The sequence below is a fragment of the Hemibagrus wyckioides genome, linkage group LG04 (assembly GCF_019097595.1).
Source record: "Hemibagrus wyckioides isolate EC202008001 linkage group LG04, SWU_Hwy_1.0, whole genome shotgun sequence".
NCBI classification, from domain to species: domain Eukaryota; kingdom Metazoa; phylum Chordata; class Actinopteri; order Siluriformes; family Bagridae; genus Hemibagrus; species Hemibagrus wyckioides.
The window spans coordinates 18,976,262-18,995,795 of record NC_080713.1 but is presented as its reverse complement, the minus strand read 5'-3'; the positions used below and the strand labels follow the sequence as shown (position 1 = coordinate 18,995,795).

The window sequence follows — 19,534 nt, the reverse complement described above, 5'->3', positions numbered from 1 at the left end:
ATGTTGTATAACGTGTGTAGCTTCTGGAGTGGTAACTTGTGGTAAGTTGTATGTCATGCTGTTACACTGTTTTCTGAGATGGAACATCTTAAAATATGCAGGGAAACCTAAGAATTATGCATTCAATATCTACCCTTTAGTAATCAGGCCAATGATATAGGAGGGAAGAAGGATTGGACAACATTTCAGAATTTAAAAGTCTGAAAGTCTACAATAGGTTTGTGGTGAACGTAACACTAACCCATCTGAATCTTCAACAGTATTCTCCTGACTGTTATTTGATACAGATATTAACCCAACAGCTGCTGCCTTCTCACTGCACAAGTCATTGGCTTCAGAACTAGAGGTATCTCCAAGGTATGATATGCTTTCATTTTACAATTAGGAGTACAGACAATATAGTCAGTGTCACCAAGTTTTCCTTTGACCATATGTAGACCAGAGAACTTGGCAGACAAGGATGAAACAGGGATTGGAAGTAAAATCTTGTCTTGCAAGCTTTTAGAAGACCGCAAATTGAATGACCAAACACAAGTTCTGCAGGACTAACAGCAGGATATGCGGCATCTTCTGTGAGGAAAGAGTCAGACAAGTCTACCACATTATGTGAAAGACAAGCCTAAGCAGGAGTCAAAACATAAGCAGGGAAAACTGTGGGGTGATCAAGCAGCAGATCATCTTTTAAGGGACAAACAACAGGGCTTTCCAGGACTTCTAAGAGTGGGAGAACTTTACCTCCAGCTATGTCATTCCCCAGAATAAATGTAATGTCTTACACAGGTAAAGACTGACATACAGCTATTCTAAACATCCTTGTATCCAGATTTGAGCACAGAAATACACTGATCAGGCATAACATTTTGAGCACTGAGAGGTGCCGTGAATAACACTGATTATCTCCTCATCATGGCACCTGTTAGTGGGTGGGATATATTAGGCAGCAAGTGACCATTTTGTCCTCAAAGTTGATGTGTTAGAAGCAGAAAAAATGGGCAAGCGTAAGGAATTGAGCAAGTTTGACAAGGGCAAAATTGTAATGGCTAAATGACTGGATCAGAGCATCTCCAAAACTGCAGATCTTGTGGGGTGTTCCTGGTCTGCAGTGATCAGAATCTATCAAAAGTGGTCCAAGGAAGAAACAGTGGTGAACCGGCGATCATGGGCGGCCAAGGCTCATTGATGCACATGGGGAGCAAAGCCTGGCCGATGTGGTCCAATCAAACAGACAAGCTATTGTTGCTTAAATTGCTGAAGAAGTTAATGCTGGTTTTGATAGAAAGGTTTCAGAATACACAGTACATTGCAGTTTGTTTGCTTATGGGGCTGCTTAGCCGCAGACCACTCAGGGTACCCATGCTGATCTCTGTGCATCGCCAAAAGCGATGGGCCTCCAAATTCCCCAAATCTCAATCCACTCTAGCATCTGTGGGACAAATGCTGTGTGCTGGACAAATAAGTACAATCCATGGAGGCCCCACCTTACAACTAAGGACTTAAAGGATCTGCTGCTGACATCTTGGGATCATATACCACAGTACACCTTCAGGGATCTAGTGGAGTCCATGGCTCAACAGGTCAGGGCTGTTTTGACAGCAAAAGGGGGACTAACCTAATATTAAGCAGGTGGTTATAATGTGCCTTCCTTTCTCCGAAGCGCATTTTTAGTCGTTGAAAAAAAGTGTGAAAATTAGAAAGTGAAACTAAATTAAAGGGCAGCGGCAGGAGCAGAATGCAGATCATTTCTCTCAAATTTGTTTCAAAATTTTGTATAAATTGTCGACAAATTTTTTTTCAGTGTAATTCAATCTTGGTGACCCCTGTTAATTAATTTGGAACTGTGCAACTATTTGTCCGTGTGTTTAAGTGAACGGATGGATAAAAATATGGATACCATGTTATCTGCTGACCACTGCATTATTGAGTATCAGCTTCTGGAGATTTATCATAAATAAAGAAAGTCAAGATCGAGTGCAAAGCTCACACATACTCTTACAGAGCCAGGGCTGACCAGCCAAAGATCAGCAGGTTTGTGGACGTATATCTACAAGGACACGTGTTCCTGCTTCTGCAAAGACTGGTAAGACAGCTGGATAACCATTAAGCACAGAAAAAAATCTGATATGGTGAAAACTGCTTAAATCCTGTTTTAATGTTGTGTCCTTAATCAAACAGATGTACTTGTACAAGTGGCTGATAAACTGACTGACATTGTAGACGGTGTACCTCCTGCTCAGGATCAAGCTGTAACAGACAGTGGTGGGTTTGTTGACCTGCAAGTTTCCTCCTAGTTTTCATAATTCTGAGAATATAATGCTGTATTTAAATGAACTGTTCTATAAATTTTATTTTCTAGGGTTAGGGTTTTATTGAAAAATATTGCACATTGATTTACTGTAGTTAGTAGTTTCTGGTATATGACTTAAGTACATAATTACTTTGTCTTTAAAAAATCTTTGTCCTTTAATTTTTTTGGAATGCTACATTAGTCATATAAATAATTGCCATGCTATGGAAGGCTTCAGAGCTCATTTTGATTTTGAAATGGGAGGCGCTTTTTAATGTATGCAAAATCTATGGACGTTATTTAATAGGTAAGTTTGTTCAGTCATCCATCGGCATTATTTAAATTCCTTGTAGAGCAACGAGGGGGCAGAAAGAGATTGACTCATACATGAAATAAAAACAGAAGGAGACAGAAGTGCATTTTTGCAATATACGGTCAGTAACAATTACTTATGTATAAATATTATTTTTTCTTTTCTTTTCTATTCAAATGTCTAAATAAGGGAAAATAATTAATGGAAAGCAATTTTTATGCTTAACTTATATTAGTGCTGATGATAATGCCTATAAAGATGCTCTGTATTGTTGGATAATAACTGAACCCTGCTCTCTACATCCAGATTGTTCATCATGGATTACACAGTGCCAAATGAAAACTATACAACAACCATATCTCCCTCCACATACTTCTTGCAGTATGATACTTCATTAAACACAAGGAATTTGACCACTCTGGCTGAGATTATAGATGATTGTCAGAAAAATAGACCGAGCGCTGTGCGTGCATATATTCAGATACTTATCCTTGTACTTGCCCTTCCATCAAATACAGTCCTCCTCTGGCTGCTAGTAAAGAACAGAAAGACTATGTCACCCTCCGAGGTTTTAGGTCTCAACTTTGCCCTACTAGGTGTGCTTTTCTGCCTTGCTCTTCCAGTGGATATCCGTATAACAATTGCTCACGAACGCTCAGGACTACCACTGCGCATTTCACAAGTCTTAGCCACCATCAGTTACTTTTGCTGCCCACTTTTGCTGACCTGTATGTGCTTGGAGCGCTACATTGCTGTGGCATACCCTGTGCTTTATATGAAGTTGGGGAAGAGGGAGTATCGTGCTGCATGCTCTGCTGTCATCTGGTTTCTCACCTGCATCATGGCAGCATTCATGTTTCTCTACGCTCTCGCTGGCATGGCTTTGATTTTATCCATCATTTTGAATGTGCTGTTTTTAGTCATGGTGGCCTGCCTGGTAGGCATTGTATGTGTGTTGTGTAAAAAGGGCCCAGGTGAAGGGGACCAAAATAATTCAGCTATAAAGAAGCAAGCTCTAAAGAATGTTGTAGCAATATTTGTGCCCTCAACTCTAACCTATTTTCCAATGCTGGGTATTGCCCCTTTTCTGCTGATAATCCAAATCCTTGTACTAAAAGACACAAATAGGGATCTCTGTCAGTTTCTGATGATGTTTGCTGTTCTCCCCTATTTTGGAGTTTGCTTGGGGCCCATGTTCTACATGGCCCGGATGAAGCGAATGCTCTGTGACAGGAGTAATGAATCAGGAGACACAAGAGAGAACACTACAGTCCAGAGAAAGTAAGATTCAATTTAGTCAAGTACGATTTTATAATTTATATGAATATTTTTGTTCATAACTTTAAAACGTAAAGTACGTTTTCTTCCTCTTGTTTTTAGTTTTTCCATAAAGGTGGAATTTGTTAAGATACAAATCAATTAAGTTATTAACCTACAAACCTATTAACCTAGTAGTATATACAATATAGGGCAAAATGTGACCTGACCATCACATCCTATTCCAAAACCATGCGTATTAATATGGAGTCTGTCCCCCTTTACTATAATAACAGCCTCCACTCTTCTTAAAAGGCTTTCTACTAGATTTTGGAAAGTGACTGTGGGCCTCTTAGTTCCAGAGAAGAGAAATCGTAATGCTACAGCATAAAATGACATTTTAGACAATTGTTTGATTCCATCTTTGTGGACAGTTTTGGGAGAGGTCCATACATTGGCATGATGGCCAGGTCTCCACTAAATTATTAACCATATCAACCAACTGTCTTGTTTCTGCAAGTATTTAGGCAAAGAAAAACATCACTGGGTCTTTATTATATCTCTGCATGTTTAAAAATCCAAATATCTGTAATCACTCTGCTTTTTCCGGTTTGTAACTAGTTTTTAAATGTAAATAAAGTCTTTAAAACTGCCTAAGTGTTCATATTTAACTTCAATAACTGATTTATGCTAGTCAGGGTTATGGTGGATTTAAAGCCTGTTCTGAGAATACTGAACATAAGGTGAAGACATATCCTTAAGAGGATCCTTGTTTCATTCCTAGGGAAAGTGCAGGAACAATAACTTTTATATAATAGGTTTTTAAATGATGGTGACAGGACTGGGGGTAGAAGGTAGATTGATTCGTTTTCCCATAACCATGTGATCTATGATGTCCGAAGCTTCGTTTCACATGCAACTATGTGCATGCTTCACATTGTGGTTCAAAAATCGTGCTAATCCCTTGCACAGGTTTGGAGTGTCATTCGTTTTGCTAGTTAATTGAGAATATTGTGCATCAGAGAGTCAGTTCTTTTAATTATTACCATGGAACCAACTAAGAAAAGAGGCCATTCTGAAGTCTGGCAGCATTTTCAGGTCATATCAACAAATAAAGTTTAATTATACTACTACTACTATTGTTAATAATAATAATAATAATAATAATAATAATAATAATAATAATAATAATAATAATAATACCAATAATAATAATAATAATATACACATTTAAATGTGTACTTTTGTGTGTATTTAATGTGTTATAATTTTATAATGTGCTTAATTTGTTCTCAACCATTGTCAAATAATAAAAACACATCATCAATGTTGAGACATTGAGACATGGAGCTGGAACACCAGAACACGTCTTCAGGAGATGGACCAACAAGCAACCAAGGTATAAGACTTCTAGTTAGTCATTTATTGTTTGTTTATTGCAGTGTTTATAAAAGATAAATAGTGGAAGAATATAAACTGCATACATTAATGTTTTAAAGCCTTATATTTATTACTGCATTTATATTATAAATACTTTACTGTAGGCAAATGCTGCCTAGAACATGTGATGTGGGTGTCCACAGGGTTTTATTATTTCAAGTTATCCATCGTTATTTTTGAATTATGCTAACTCACATTTCTCAAGCAAGCATATGGCAGTGTAAGAACTGCAAAATAAAAGTGTCAACTAGATCTCAGTTGCTGAAGCACTATATAGTGCATGGACATCATGCATAATATGGTAATTATGGTAATTGGTTCCTGTGCACTTATTCCGATTGTCCCTGCAGATATAAAACACAGAATGCGCTACACAGCCATTTTGATCTTGCTGGTGGATTTATTGTACCTTGAAATCTAGTGTGAATTTTTTTTCCTGACCAACTCATTGATGTGAAACATTAAGGAATGGACAATTGATGCAGAATTCTTTGCCTTTTCTGTATGTATTTCTAAGGGATGTTAAATTTACAACCTGCATTTATTTATGCAGTTACAATGACTGAACAATGTTACTGTTTTTGTGTTTTGTTAGACACAGTCTTGAATGCCAGGCCTGAGAGACATGGCTAATACAGTCATTGGAATCTGTGTCCCGCCATGTTGGACTCATTGTTGAGGAAGTGGAAATGCTTCAGGAGCTTGTCAATGTCACCAAGGTTTGTGCTCTTCTTTTGGGACTCTTTTGGGATATACAGCTTGAATCTCAGCTGTCCATCAAGTGTTACCTGGGAGCTGATGCACAGAAACTTTTGAAAAAATACAGATTCTCAAAAACTTGATGATTGAATCATTACATCTTGCAGTTGTCTAAAATTATAATACATTTTGAACGTTCATAAATATAACATAACATTATTAAATAAAATGTACATAAAACTAATATGTACTAGTGACAAATCTGAATGGTTTGTATTTACTCAAAGACATTTTGGCAACTTTACCTGAATTTTATTTGTTCATACTAAATTGTTAATTGTAGAAATTACTCAACATACTCATGTGGAATCAGTCAAACAAATAGTGTTGGTCCAACAGCATGGGGAGCCAGCGGCAACAGAGTTACACACACACAAAAAAGGGAGAATATAATATAATGTAGGACAACAGTTTTCCATTTACACTGACCAGGCATTATGACCACCTGCCTAATATTGTATTGGTCCCTCTTTTGCTGCCAAAACAGCCCTGACCCATTGAGGCGTGGACTCCACTAAATCCCTGAAGGTGTGCTGTGGTATCTGGCACCAGGATGTCAGCAGCAGATCCAAGCAGAAACAAGTCCATGGATCGGACTTGTTTGTCCAGCACATCCCACAGATGCTTGATTGGATTGAGATCTGGGGAATTTGGAGGTCAAGTCCACACCTCAAACTCATTTTTGTGCTCATCAACCATTCCTGAACAATTTTTGCTTTGTGGCACGGTGCATTATCCTGCTGAAAGAGGCCATAGCCATCAGGCAATACCATTTCAGTGAAAGGGTGTACATCGGGGCGGACTGGCCATCGGAAGCACTGAGACATTTACCGGTGGCCTGACGGTTGTTATGGCCTGCCACCATTAGGAATGAATCTAAGACCGCTCAATCTACAAATCAGTGAAAATGACATCGCCACATGACCCAACGTCAGTGACGCACTGCCTAACTGGCTATTTCCAGAGGCAGGTAATCAGTGTGTTCGACTTGAAGCGGCACATTCAAATACACATTCAAATGTCGATATATATATATATATATATCGACATTTGAATGTGTATCTGTGTAAAAGTGTAAGCCAATTTTATATTTGTCTGTGGTGTGGTAATATAGATGGTGTATTCCTGGTGAGTTTTTGAGGGTTCATTTAGGCCTATTTATCCATTAATAATTGGTCTAGTAGTCTACCTGTTACATCAACTAATAGGGTTAGCCTACAAGATTAGCAGTCTGGTGGATTACATTAATAGTGTGGTCGTGACGGCAGCAGCAAAGGTGGCCTGGGATGGAGTCAAATTCCTGGCCTGAATTATTGTCTCAGTTCACCACAGGTGTACATGGTCTGGAACAATGTTTAAGTAGGTGATACGTGTCAAAGTAACATCCACATGGATGGCAGGACCCAAGGATTCCTAGCAGGACATTGCCCAAAGCATGACACTGCCTCCACCGGCTTACCTTTTCTCCATAATGTGTCCTGGTGCCGTGTGTTCCCCAGGTAATTGACACACACAGTCCCAGCCACCCAGAAAAAATGTGATTCATCAGACCAGGCCAACTTCTTCCATTGCTCTGTGGTCCAGTTCTGATGCTCACATGCCCTTTGTTGGCATTTTCGGCAGTGCACAGGGGTCAGTATAGGCACCCTGACTGATCTGTGGCTATGCAGCCCCATACACAACAAACTATGATGCACTGTGTATTCTGACAGCTTTCTATCAAAACCAGCCTTAACTTCTTCAGCAATTTGAGCAACAGTAGCTCGTCTGTTGGATCGGATCACACGGGCCAGCCTTCACGTGCATCACTGGGACTTGACCCTGTCACCAGTTCATATATACACTATCTCACAAACAGTTAAGGATATTCGGCTTACGGGTGTAATTTCAGGATGCACCTAAAATGCACTATAACCTTTACAGGTAAAGTTAATTTGACCTTCTCTACCCTTTTAAATGCACATGTCCAACTGTTCAGTGTTTCAGTACTTTTTGCATAACTTGCTGTTCTCTAACAAGGTGCTTAACGGCAAAATTCACAACTGGTGTTTGATCTATGAATCGACCAATAAATTTTCTGGTTCAGTTAGAATTGGTATTTAAACAGTCCTCTTCATCATGCTGTTCACATTTTGACATCATGAAACCAAGACCACACCTAACAATTGATCAACAGTACCTCGCCATTGCGAGGCTTCAAACAGGATGTTCTCAGAGGGAAGTGGCCACTGAGCTTAGAGTCATCAGCAGGTTGCGACAGAGATAAAGAGAGACTGGAAGAGTCACAGAAAGGCATAGAAGTGGACGTCCTTTGGCCACATCCCACGTTAATGACTGCTTCATTGTGAACAGTGCCCTGCGGAACCGGATGATGAATGCAACTCAACTCCAGGCACATTGAAGGGAGGTGAGAGGCACCCAAGTGTCACGTCAGACCATTCGAAACCGTTTACATCAGCGTGGTCTGCATGCTAGACGACATGCAAGGGTACCTGACCACACCACCAGGCACAGGTGTCGGGCCAGGGAGCATTTACGCTGGACGAGGGACCAGTGGGCCTCAGTGCTGTTCTCTGATGAAAGTCGATTCACATTGAGCAGAAATGATGGCCGCCAATGATGTTGGAGATGTTAAGGAGAGCGCTATGCATCAGCCACTGTTGTGGTGGTGTTACAGTCTGGGCAGGTGTGTCTACTCAATACAGAACTGCCCTACATCTTGTGAATGGTACAGTGACAAGCCAATACTACCTGAATAACATCATTAATCCAGTCATTGTGTCCCTGCATGAACAACACAGGCCTAATTTCATCTTCATGGACGACAATGCTCCAACTCATCGAGGTCGCATCATTAGGGTACGGCTGCTGGCTGCTGGAGGTTGGGGTACCTCAAATGGAGTGGCCTGCACTTTCTCCAGACCTGAATCCCATAGAAAACCTATGGGATCAGCTGAGTCGCCGTGTAGAGGCTCGTAACCCTGCACCCCAGAACCTCAATGACCTGAGGGCCGCCCTTCAAGAAGAGTGGAATGCCACGCCTCAGCAGACAATAAGTCGACTCGTGAACAGCATGAGATGTCGTTGTGAAGCTGTAATTGATGGTCAAGGGCACATGACAAATTATTGAGACATTGACATTTTTTGTTGTGGTATACCCACCTCTGTTGTTGGCTTTTGTTTCAATAAATTGTTTGAGATGAGGAAATCACCATTGCATACTTCTACTTAAATGCCCTACTTTCATGATATAATATCACTGTAGCATGAACTTTTTACATTTACCATAAATTTCACCCAAAATCCAAATATCCTTAACTTTTTGTGAGTAGTTTATATATATATATATATATATATATAGGAGCATTTAGACATTTAGACCATTTCTCTCAAATTAGTTGTAAAATTTGTATACATTGACGACAAATCTATTTTCATTGTAATAAACCATATTTACCGCTGTTAATTTATTTGGAGGAGGCGATGAAACTGTGCAACTATGAAGCTATTTGTCCGTGTGTTTAAGTGAACTTCAAGGTTTCTTAGCTTTGGAAAATGGATACCATGTTAGCTGATGACCACTGCATTACTGAGTATCAGCTTCTGGAGATTTATCATAAATAAAGAAAGTCAAGATCGAGTGCAAAGCCCACACACATACTCTTACAGACCCAGGGCAGACCAGCCAAAGACCAGCAGGTTTATGGACATATATCTACATGGACACATGTTTCTGCTTCTGCAAAGACTGGTAAGACAGCTGGATAACCATTAAGCACAGAAAACTAAAATCCAGAAAGCTTAAATCCTGTTTTAATGTTGTGTCCTTAATCAAACAGATGTATTTGTTCTTGTATTGTAAATGTTCTTTAAATTATGCATATTTTTATGGTTGGGGTTAATTTTTTTTATGTTGTAGGACAACATTTATTTACTGTAGTTAGTAGTTGCTGGTATCACATATGAATTAAGTAAATTATTACTTTTTCATCTTTGTGTTGAAAAACAACTTAATTTTTTTTTTGGAATGCTACATTAGTCATATAAATAATTGCCATGCTATGGAAGGCTTCAGAGCTCATTTTGATTTTGAAATGGGAGGCGCTTTTTAACACATGCAAAATCTATGGACGTTATTTAATAGGTAAGTTTGTTCAGTCATCCATCGGTATTATTCAAATTCCTTGTAGAGCGACGAGGGGGCAGAAAGAGATTGACTCATACATGAAATAAAAACAGAAGGAGACACAAGTGCATTTTTGCAATATACGGTCAGTAACAATTACTTATGTATAAATATTATTTTGTATTCTTTTCAAATGTCTATATAAGGGAAAATAATTAATGGAAAGGAATTTTTATGCTTAACTTATACTAGTAGTGTTGATAATGCCTATAAAGATGCTCTGTATTGTTGCATAATAACTGAATAACTTCTCTCTACATCCAGATTGTTCATCATGGATTACACAGTGCCAAATGAAAACTATACAACAACCATATCTCCCTCCACATACTTCTTGCAATACAATACTTCATTGAACTCAAGGAATTTGACCACTCTGGCTGAGATTATAGATGATTGTAACAAAAATAGACCAATCATTGTGCGTGCATATATTCAGATACTTATCCTTGTACTTGGCCTTCCTTCAAATGCAGTCCTCCTCTGGCTGCTAGTAAAGAACAGAAAGACTATGTCACCCTCCGAGGTTTTAGGTCTCAACTTTGCCCTACTAGGTGTGCTTTTCTGCCTTGCTCTTCCAGTGGATATCCGTATAACAATTGCTCAGGACCGCTCAGGACTACCACTGCGCATTTCACAAGTCTTTTCCACCATCTGTTACTTCGGCAGCCCACTTTTGCTGACCTGTATGTGCTTGGAGCGCTACATTGCTGTGGCATACCCTGTGCTTTATATGAGTGCTGCATGCTCTGCTGTCATCTGGTTTCTCACCTGCATCATGGCAGCATTCATGTTTCTCTACACTATCGCTGGCATGGCTTTGATTTTATCCATCATTTTGAATGTGCTGTTTTTAGTCATGGTGGCCTGCCTGGTAGGCATTGTATGTGTGTTGTGTAAAAAGGGCCCAGGTGAAGGGGACCAAAATAATTCAGCTATAAAGAAGCAAGCTCTAAAGAATGTTGTAGCAATATTTGGGCCCTCAGCTCTAACCTATTTTCCAATGCTGGGTCTGGCCCCTTTTCTGCTGATAATCCAAATCCTTGTACTAAAAGACACAAATAGGGATCTCTGTCAGTTTCTGATGATGTTCGCTGTTCTCCCCTATTTTGGAGTTTGCTTGGGGCCCATGTTCTACATGGCCCGGATGAAGCGAATGCTCTGTGGCAGGAGTAATGAATCAGGAGACACAAGAGAGACCACTACAGTCCAGAGAAAGTAAGATTCAATTTAGTCAAGTACGATTTTATAATTTATATGAATATTTTTGTTCATAACTTGGTGCGTTTTCTTCCTCTTGTTTTTTGTTTTTCCAAAAAGGTTAAATATAAGATACAAACATGCAAACCTATGAAATTATTTACTTACAAACCTATTAACCTATTAGCATATACAATATAGGGCAAAATGTGGCCACCTGACCATCACATCCTATTCTAAAACCATGTGTGTTAATATGGATATAATTAAATCAACAAATTGTCTTGTTTCTGCAAGTATTTAGGCAAAGAAAAACATCACTGGGTCTTTATTATATCTCTATGTTTAAACATCCAAAGATTTGTAATCACCCTGCTTTTTCTTGTTTCTTTTCGAATGTAAATAAAGTCTTTAAAGCTGTCTACGTGTTCATATTCAACTTCAATAACAGATTTATGCTAGTCAGGGTTATGGTGGATTTAAAGCCTGTTCTGAGAATACTGAGACATATCCTTAACAGGATCCTTGTCTAATGTAGGTCAACAATTCTCCATATATACTGTAAACTTTAGAAATGTGGACCTTTATCATTTTCATAATACTACAATTAAACAGTAAGAGTGTCTTTCCTATTTCTCTCTAGAAATTGGTATTTCTGCTCTCTTACTGCTGCTAAAACTCTCAGTATGCTTACTCAGTATTGTTATAAAAAGTGTTTAGGGTTTACTGAGAATGGTGCAATAAAGAAAATACATCCAGCGATTGTGCTTGTGGTTGTTTATCCGTTACATTAGTGAGACATTGGATTGTGGACATTGCACTGTGACTTCCTTTCCTCTAAGCGCATTTGTTTTAGTAGGTGTAAAAAGTGGGCGGTCCTTTAAAAAAGTAACTGCCGCACAGTGGAAAGTGAAACTACTGTAGATTGAAGGTCATGGGCAGGAGCAGGATTTAGACCATTTCTCTCAAATAAGTTTCACTTTTTTTTTTTGCATACATTTATTTTCAGTAATAAAGCATTTAATCTTTGTGACCGCTGTTAATTTCTTTGGAGGAAGCACTGAAACTGTGCAACTATTTGTTCGTGTGCTTAAGTGAACTTGTCAGAAAAAATGGATACCATGTTAGCTGCTGACCACTGCATTATGGAGTATCAGCTTCTGGAGATTTATCATAAAAAAAGAAGGTCAAGATCGAGTGCAGAGCCCACACTGCAGGGCTGGCCAGCCAAAGACCTGCAGTTTTTTGGATGTATGTCAACGTCTACAAGGACACGTGTTCCTGCTTCTGCAAAGACTGGTAAGACAGCTGGATAACCATTAAGAACAGAAAACTTATTTGATATGGTGAAACCTGCTTAAATCCTGTTTTAATGTTGTGTCCTTAATCAAACAGATGTACTTGTACAAGTGGCTGATAAACTGACTGACATTGTAGACAGTGTACCTCCTGCTCAGGATCAAGCTGTAACAGACAGTGGTGGGTTTGTTCACCTGCAAGTTTCCTCTTAGTTTTCATAATTCTGAGAATATAATGCTGTATTTAAATGAAATGTTCTTTAAATTATGCATATTTTCCAAGATCAGATGTCATACAGAGGCTTGTAGAGATATTGATAGAATACGGGGACCAAGTCAATGAAAAGGTAAGCAACTGATCAAAATAAAGACTTTGCAGAGAATTTGCATGTTCTAGTCTTCTTCAACTTTTTCTTGATTTAGATTGTGAAAGATACAGAACTTTTTAGCTATCTCCAAAACCTCATCTCCTACAACCTGTTTGAAAAACTGGCCTCAGCCTTCATTCTCAGCATGGTGCCCCCAGGCAATCTGAGAGAGGAGGATCATGATCAGAAAAAAAAAATTGCTTGGACCTTTGAGATGACCAGCCGGCTGAGTGCCTTGGATCTGCAGCCTATGAACAGAACAATGGGATTCGGGGCTAAGTATGTGCACCAGCATTTTGCACCATGGATTCAGCAGCATGGTGGCTGGGTAAGGGCTGAATCATGCACAGTAATAGGAGTACATAAATATAATAATTTCAGAAATGCTGTTATAAAGTGTATTGTGTGTGTCTCTTTCCATGCCCACTACAGGAAAATGCTTTCAAAATTGATGAAGGTGATGAGGTGCAGTAAAAATGGACTGGCTGCTTTTCCCAACAGCAAAGCATCCTGTTGTCTACAACTACCTCCTGAATAAATTTCAATTTCACAGAAATGTAACAATGGTTTGCCTCACTTTTTCTGTATGCACAACAGTTTATGATACTCATGTAAGATATCATATATATATAATATTATATAATATGTTCAGTTAGTACTTTATCCTGGTCAGGGCCTTGTTGGACCACAGGAACACTGAGGATGAGGTAGGAATACACCCTGGATGGGACAATAGTCTAACGTAGGGCACCATGCAAATGCATATTCACATACTTATTTACAACTAGGGGCAAATTAAAGTCAGCTGTTCACATACCAGCATGTTTGTGTGAGGTGGGATTAAAAACTGACATTTCTGACATATCTATCATAATAGCTTCATATTCATGAATAACTTGATATTCATGAGAACATAAATATATTATGAGACAAAAAGAATTTAAAAAAAATGAGACAGACAACTAAAAAACATAAAATATATACTTTATTAAACAAGCATCTGATGCATTTACTTTATCAGCTGCAAATATAACAAGTACTACTAAGCACTATCCAGACATAGAGACTGTAGAATTCACTCTAACATTTAGCAATTTCATCCATAAATATTCTATACAGATTATTTTAGGCACAATACTTTTAACATTCATCTTGAATGCCTGAATGCTGCAATTTAAAGAATAAAAATGCACATAAATGCTGCAACATAAGAAATAAAATACACATTGATTATGACTACTATCTTAACTCTTAACTTGATTCAGGCTTATATGGAGGCACAGAGAGGTAACACATTAAATACTAGACTCTTTATGGTAGTGGATTCTTTATGGTTATGGACTTAGACAGTTAGAAGGTCTGTGAAGCAGACTGTGCTGCTAATTGACTAGAACAAAGTGGGGTATATTTCTCCCTTAGCATCTGGAATCATCCATCTTAAACTTCCTGTTTGTGCTCTCATAATGAAGTTGGACCTAGTCAGGAACTTGGGCAATTGGATTATAGAATACTATGATTAGCAAATTACAATCAGCAACCACAAATGGATGCATCTTGCTGCTTCTGTAGCAATGGCAGCCATGCACATATGAATAAATTCACTATGAACGCTGGCAAATGCATGAAGTCACCAGACAGGAAGACCAAGCTCTGCTTGACTTTGGGTTCAGGTTATACACTAAAGAACACCATTAGCCACTAGGTAATGTATTTGTAGTTTGAGTTTTAGTTCAAAGCAGAAAAAGTTTGGCTAAAACTAATTTGTGTTTTTCTAGATGCCAAGGTACTTGTTCATTTTCCCCAGTGCATCACAGACTGTGGTGAGGTCACTGCGGAGATCTTGCACCACATTTTCTATGCTCCTGGTGTCCTTCAGCAGGTCAATGCTCTGGGTGTATGGGTTATAATAGACAGAGAAGGGCCTCTTGATTGTTTTGGCAAATTCCCTGTGGAAAGGATAACTTCACTTCATACCAAAACATTTGATACTATATCTCCTGAAACATTCATGATTTTATCAATGTTATAGATTCTTCATGAATGGCATTACCTCATCTTTTCTTTGGCTTCTTCGAAACTCTCTGAGATAAAGTAAACATCTTGAAAAGCTGTAATGATGCACTCCTGGTAGCACGTAGTTTTGGGATCAAAAGTCTTCACTACAGCTTTGTCTGATAAAGCATGCTGCAAATTAATGGATGGTAGTTAAGTCAAGTCCTTCCTGTTTCATTATATTGCAAAAATAATCTAAAAAAACAAATGTCTGTACCCGTAGCTCTCCAATTGAAGAAAGTAGCCCTGCTCCATAGGCTCTCAACTGGCCATCTTGTTTACATAGGCCAAACTCAATTGTGAAGAAATAGCACTGATGAAAATAAAAATATATATTTTTTAAATAATATGTAAAAGGTGTATATTTAAAAAGCACATAAATAATACATGAGTTAAATGTACTGCTAATATGATTCCAACAACATAATGTCAAGGAAGAAAGTTTCTTATTAGCTGTACTTTAAATATTCCAAGCTAAACTTTCCACACTTCAGTGCAATTCAATTCAATGCAAATGTGCTACCATAGGTCAGGTATGAAAGTGAAATGGGTAAATGCCACCACCAGCCACTGTGACCTTCTTATGCTGGTATAATCTCTGCATTATACAGAGAACCTGTCAATCAATTATGCAGTGTGACATTTAAAGACATACCTGTATTGGGAAATAAAATTTCGTTTCAGTCTCACTTACTGTAGCCAACTTCTGCACGTCTTCATCCGAAGCTCCAAGAGAGGCTAGGCCAATTTCTTGTGAGAACTGAGCAAACTTGGGATCTGCTAAGAGTGGGACATGACCCAGGAGCTCATGGCAAGTGTCCCTGAGAATTAGTGTTAATGACAAGAATTAAAAATAAAGCAGGCATTGATGCATTTAGATGTACAATGTACAATAACAGATGACATGGAAGACAACTAAGTGACAAGTACTCACGGCTCTGGTGTGTAGAGTGGGTCAGTGCTATGGCGTACATACTGAGTGCAGTTAAACACTCGATATGCCAGACCAGCAAGGAAGTCTCTAGGTGACAGATAACCTGCCACAGGTCGCACTGTGAACCCTGACCTCTCTACAAATATCAAGACCAAACAAATATCTATAATCAATAAAAGATCATCCTGCCTTCCATCAATTTCTTCACAAGTGGAAGATGCCTTTTTTAAACATAGGCTATTGAATATGGACATGAGGCATTAATTTAGACATTGATTTCTAATCCTACTTGTGGGCAAAATCACTACATTACTCAATTGTTAAGGCTACAGTGTGTGTGTGTGTGTGTGTTGCATAAGCAGCTTTTTTCATATTAGCACAAAAGAAGCTTTCAGGTAGCATTTTTGCTGCACAAAACACCTTGTGTGAAAGCATTCTTTTCTCACTTAAAACATGATAATTTATGATATGATAATATATATAAATGTGTGTGCACAATTTGCACATATCCAGGTACCAGTATTAGCAAGATAACATTATAGAAAAAACTGAAGGTGTATAATAATTTATATCTCTATATTTAATAATGTAAAAAAAAAAAAATATATATATATATATATATATATATATATATATATATATATATATATATATATATATAAAGGTTCAGGTAAATAAAAGTATAATTAAATATAAACAAAATGACATTTCTTGCTCTGGCAGCTGTTTATTATTTTTTTTAATTCAGACTTTTTCTGGCTGCTGCTGTGGATGGACAATAGAAAATTCCAGAAAATTCATCTTGATATAACAAGCTATTTCCCTTTCAGGTCTGCATTCGTGAATCTAGTTTGCAGTGATCAACCCAATTTGTGTCATGCCAACCTAACAACTCCATCCAACAAGCTAACCCCAGCAAATGAATTGTACAAATAAATTTTTTTTTTGGAGTGCATAATGACACAAATTGGAGTATTACAGTCATGAAACTATTTACCTCTTAGGAAGCGAGAGACATCCTCCAGCTGGGGAATATTGTCCTCACGGTATCCGCAGTGTTTTATAAGCAATGGGAAGTTTTTCATGTACTCGCGGCAGGCATGGGTTGGATAAAGTTTAGTGAGCTCCCGGAACACCACTCCCCAAGTCTTCACCTCCTCTTGTGTGTACTCAATGCGTGGTATGGGTTGACCACTGCAAATTGAATTCATAAACCACATTTATATTCATGTAAATCGTGTGAGAGACAATTTGAGAACAGTTACTAACAATTTGTAGTTCATTGCAACTTCCACAAAGTACTTCCTCCTCTGTCTATAGATGTTGTCTTTAAATCCCTGAAAAATACAAAGAGATGTAATCGATTTGTTTGTGGTTTAATCATTATTGAATCAAGACATTATTTCTCTCATAAGTATCTTAAAATCAGTTCACTTACTGGATGATCAGCATCCAGCTCTGAGCCATACATGAGCACTCTGTGTGAGCACTGGTCCAATTCAGAGATCTTCTGGGGAAACCAAGGGACTCCTTCTACATCTGGCAAGCCACCCAAAACACACACACAGTCCAAACAGTCTAGAATAAAGAACCAGGAGAAGCAGCAGCACTATCACTATGGATATGTATTGTAGCCATATCAAACTTTCTCTACTCACTGCTAGTTAAGTGTGAATGAATAACACAGTTTTGCATTTGATATGTATCATCAATCCTTGTACATATGTTTTTCAACATAAATAAATACTTGCTGCATGTAACAGACTCACCAGTCTCTACAGACCACACATTTTGAGGTGTGTTATATGAGATAATGTTGACATGGTCTTTAAGGTGCTGCACCAGCTCATTGAATTCCTTTTTAGTGCAGCTACACTCTGCGTATATCTCCACCTCTGTGGTGACTCGCTTTGATTTGCGTGATTCAATGTGGGCCAAATTGACATGCTTCTCCTACAGAATACACAGGATACGTTCACATGAGAAATCATACTGAAATGTTTAACTGCTTATTACTTTGATTTAACTTCTTTGTCACTTTTCTATTTTCATTTCTCATTCACCAGCTGAAGTGGTTACTAACCTGAAAGAGCCGGAGAGCCTTCACCAGGCATCCCACCTCATTCTTCAGAGAGAAAATTACAGCTGTTTTACTGCTGTCTGTATCCTCCTTGTCCGGTTTTTCATCTATGCGGCTAAAGGATGTCCTACGAAGCTGCACGAAAGTGTGGAAACCCCAAAAAAGTACATTTATATTGAGTATGCATATAAATTTAGGTGTAAAAAGTTCCCAAATCATGATGTATTTGATAATTGTGCTTGGAGTGCTAACCAGATAAAGGCTGTTTTGCTTTGTTTTTTTGTTTGTTTTTTACAGTATTTGACACATGTACATACAGATGATTGAAATTTCAGGATTTATATTCATATCTTTAATTATTAGGCCATAAAATTTTAGTTTTTCTAATCACAATTGCTCCCACAACTTTAATATCAGGTAGTAAAACACAGTAAAAACTTTAGATATTTGTAAATATTTTAACCTGAGCAATTACAGCTTCCAGTGTCTGTTAAATGCTATACTTACCATATTATTTCCTAGATGCTGCTGATCAAGCATAGCTGAATCCAGAGATAATCCCCGACGTGCCCAGTATTTGCTGGAGAACATCATCATTGATGGCTGCATCTTTGGAATTGCTTCCTTACCCCTCTTCCTCAGCAGCCCCACCGGTGATTTAGGGATCTCCGGACCCTTTTTCTGACTCTGGGGGTCAGTCGGTGCAGACATTGTTTCTTGAGGCTTGGTTTTGCCTTGCATTTCAGAATGCACAGGTACTGCTTCAGACCCCTTCTTGTTTTGTACCTGTGAAGCCATTGAAAACAGACTGTGCTGCTCAACCCTGCACTCCACCTTCTCGAGCACTGCCAGAGCCCTGCTTATATAGCGTGACGAAAGATGGTGATAAGAACTCCTCTCTCCTTCTGTCTTGCGTATATTGGCTTCTGGGAGGCTGGTGTGTTGTTCATTTAAAAAAAAAAAAAAAAAGTTGTTACGTCAGTACCTTGCTGATCATGTAACATCAGTGATAATCTACTCCAGATCTGATGTTGAACAAAGCCCAAGATCTGTTTATTGTGATCTATTTCAAGATGGAAAGAACACAAGACGTTAAAATATTAACATCAAAATGCAGAATGCCAAAAACAGTTATATTAACACTCACTAATTGCAATAATTTCCATTTTAAGTGAATCTATATTTAAAAAAGGACAGAAGAAAATACAAAACAGACCCTATACCATATTCCCTAGAGGATGTGATATTTATAGTAAAGGAAAATAAAGGAACTGGAGCAACATTAATGTGTGTGTGTGCACGCACACAAATGCACATTGTTTGTAGTGGATGAGTGGTGTTTGCTCCAGCGCATAATGCAGCC

General features: G+C 38.3%; 4 protein-coding genes across 5 annotated transcripts; 3 read left to right on the top strand and 1 right to left on the bottom strand.

Annotated features, from left to right (window-relative positions):
* The first annotated feature begins 2,911 nt into the window (after window positions 1-2,911).
* On the top strand, window positions 2,912-3,882 carry LOC131351505 (apelin receptor A-like). Its single transcript, XM_058386918.1, has one exon. The coding sequence runs from the start codon at window positions 2,914-2,916 to the stop codon at window positions 3,880-3,882; it is 969 nt and encodes a 322-aa protein (XP_058242901.1). The 5' UTR covers window positions 2,912-2,913.
* Window positions 3,883-10,246: 6,364 nt separating this feature from the next.
* On the top strand, window positions 10,247-11,760 carry LOC131352435 (C-X-C chemokine receptor type 2-like). The gene is made up of 2 exons (XM_058388579.1): window positions 10,247-10,324; window positions 10,504-11,760. Exon 2 carries the CDS (start codon window positions 10,514-10,516, stop codon window positions 11,459-11,461), a length of 948 nt encoding a protein of 315 aa, XP_058244562.1. The 5' UTR covers window positions 10,247-10,324; window positions 10,504-10,513; the 3' UTR covers window positions 11,462-11,760.
* Window positions 11,761-12,317: 557 nt separating this feature from the next.
* On the top strand, window positions 12,318-13,662 carry si:ch211-218c6.8 (apoptosis facilitator Bcl-2-like protein 14). Its single transcript, XM_058388091.1, has 5 exons — window positions 12,318-12,738; window positions 12,835-12,918; window positions 13,026-13,084; window positions 13,161-13,433; window positions 13,538-13,662. Exons 1-5 carry the CDS (start codon window positions 12,552-12,554, stop codon window positions 13,577-13,579), a joined length of 645 nt encoding a protein of 214 aa, XP_058244074.1. The 5' UTR covers window positions 12,318-12,551; the 3' UTR covers window positions 13,580-13,662.
* A 414-nt stretch (window positions 13,663-14,076) lies between these two features.
* On the bottom strand, window positions 14,077-19,104 carry tph2 (tryptophan hydroxylase 2 (tryptophan 5-monooxygenase)). 2 transcript variants are annotated; one of them, XM_058388287.1, is made up of 11 exons: window positions 18,679-19,104; window positions 18,175-18,306; window positions 17,861-18,044; window positions 17,530-17,669; window positions 17,361-17,428; window positions 17,089-17,285; window positions 16,092-16,227; window positions 15,852-15,978; window positions 15,375-15,470; window positions 15,156-15,289; window positions 14,077-15,051 (listed from the first exon to the last, which is right to left on the bottom strand). In XM_058388287.1, exons 1-11 carry the CDS (start codon window positions 18,967-18,969, stop codon window positions 14,877-14,879), a joined length of 1,680 nt encoding a protein of 559 aa, XP_058244270.1. In that variant the 5' UTR covers window positions 18,970-19,104; the 3' UTR covers window positions 14,077-14,876. The 2 variants fall into 2 exon arrangements, with proteins under 2 accessions (XP_058244270.1, XP_058244271.1); XM_058388288.1 differs by having other exon boundaries at window positions 17,530-17,630; window positions 18,679-19,103.
* Between the last annotated feature and the right edge of the window lie 430 nt (window positions 19,105-19,534).

Bases quoted from the DNA above. Each gene is read 5' to 3' on its own strand.
- LOC131351505 (XM_058386918.1), top strand. From the start codon at position 2,914: ATGGATTACACAGTGCCAAATGAAAACTATACAACAACCATATCTCCC.
- LOC131352435 (XM_058388579.1), top strand. From the start codon at position 10,514: ATGGATTACACAGTGCCAAATGAAAACTATACAACAACCATATCTCCC.
- si:ch211-218c6.8 (XM_058388091.1), top strand. From the start codon at position 12,552: ATGGATACCATGTTAGCTGCTGACCACTGCATTATGGAGTATCAGCTT. The intron at 12,739-12,834 runs GTAAGACAGCTG...TTAATCAAACAG, and splicing joins TCCTGCTTCTGCAAAGACTG to ATGTACTTGTACAAGTGGCT. The intron at 13,085-13,160 runs GTAAGCAACTGA...TTCTTGATTTAG, and splicing joins GGGACCAAGTCAATGAAAAG to ATTGTGAAAGATACAGAACT.
- tph2 (XM_058388287.1), bottom strand. From the start codon at position 18,969: ATGGCTTCACAGGTACAAAACAAGAAGGGGTCTGAAGCAGTACCTGTG. The intron at 18,045-18,174 runs GTTAGTAACCAC...TGTATTCTGTAG, and splicing joins AGGCTCTCCGGCTCTTTCAG to GAGAAGCATGTCAATTTGGC. The intron at 15,290-15,374 runs GTACAGACATTT...ATTAATTTGCAG, and splicing joins CTTCAATTGGAGAGCTACGG to CATGCTTTATCAGACAAAGC.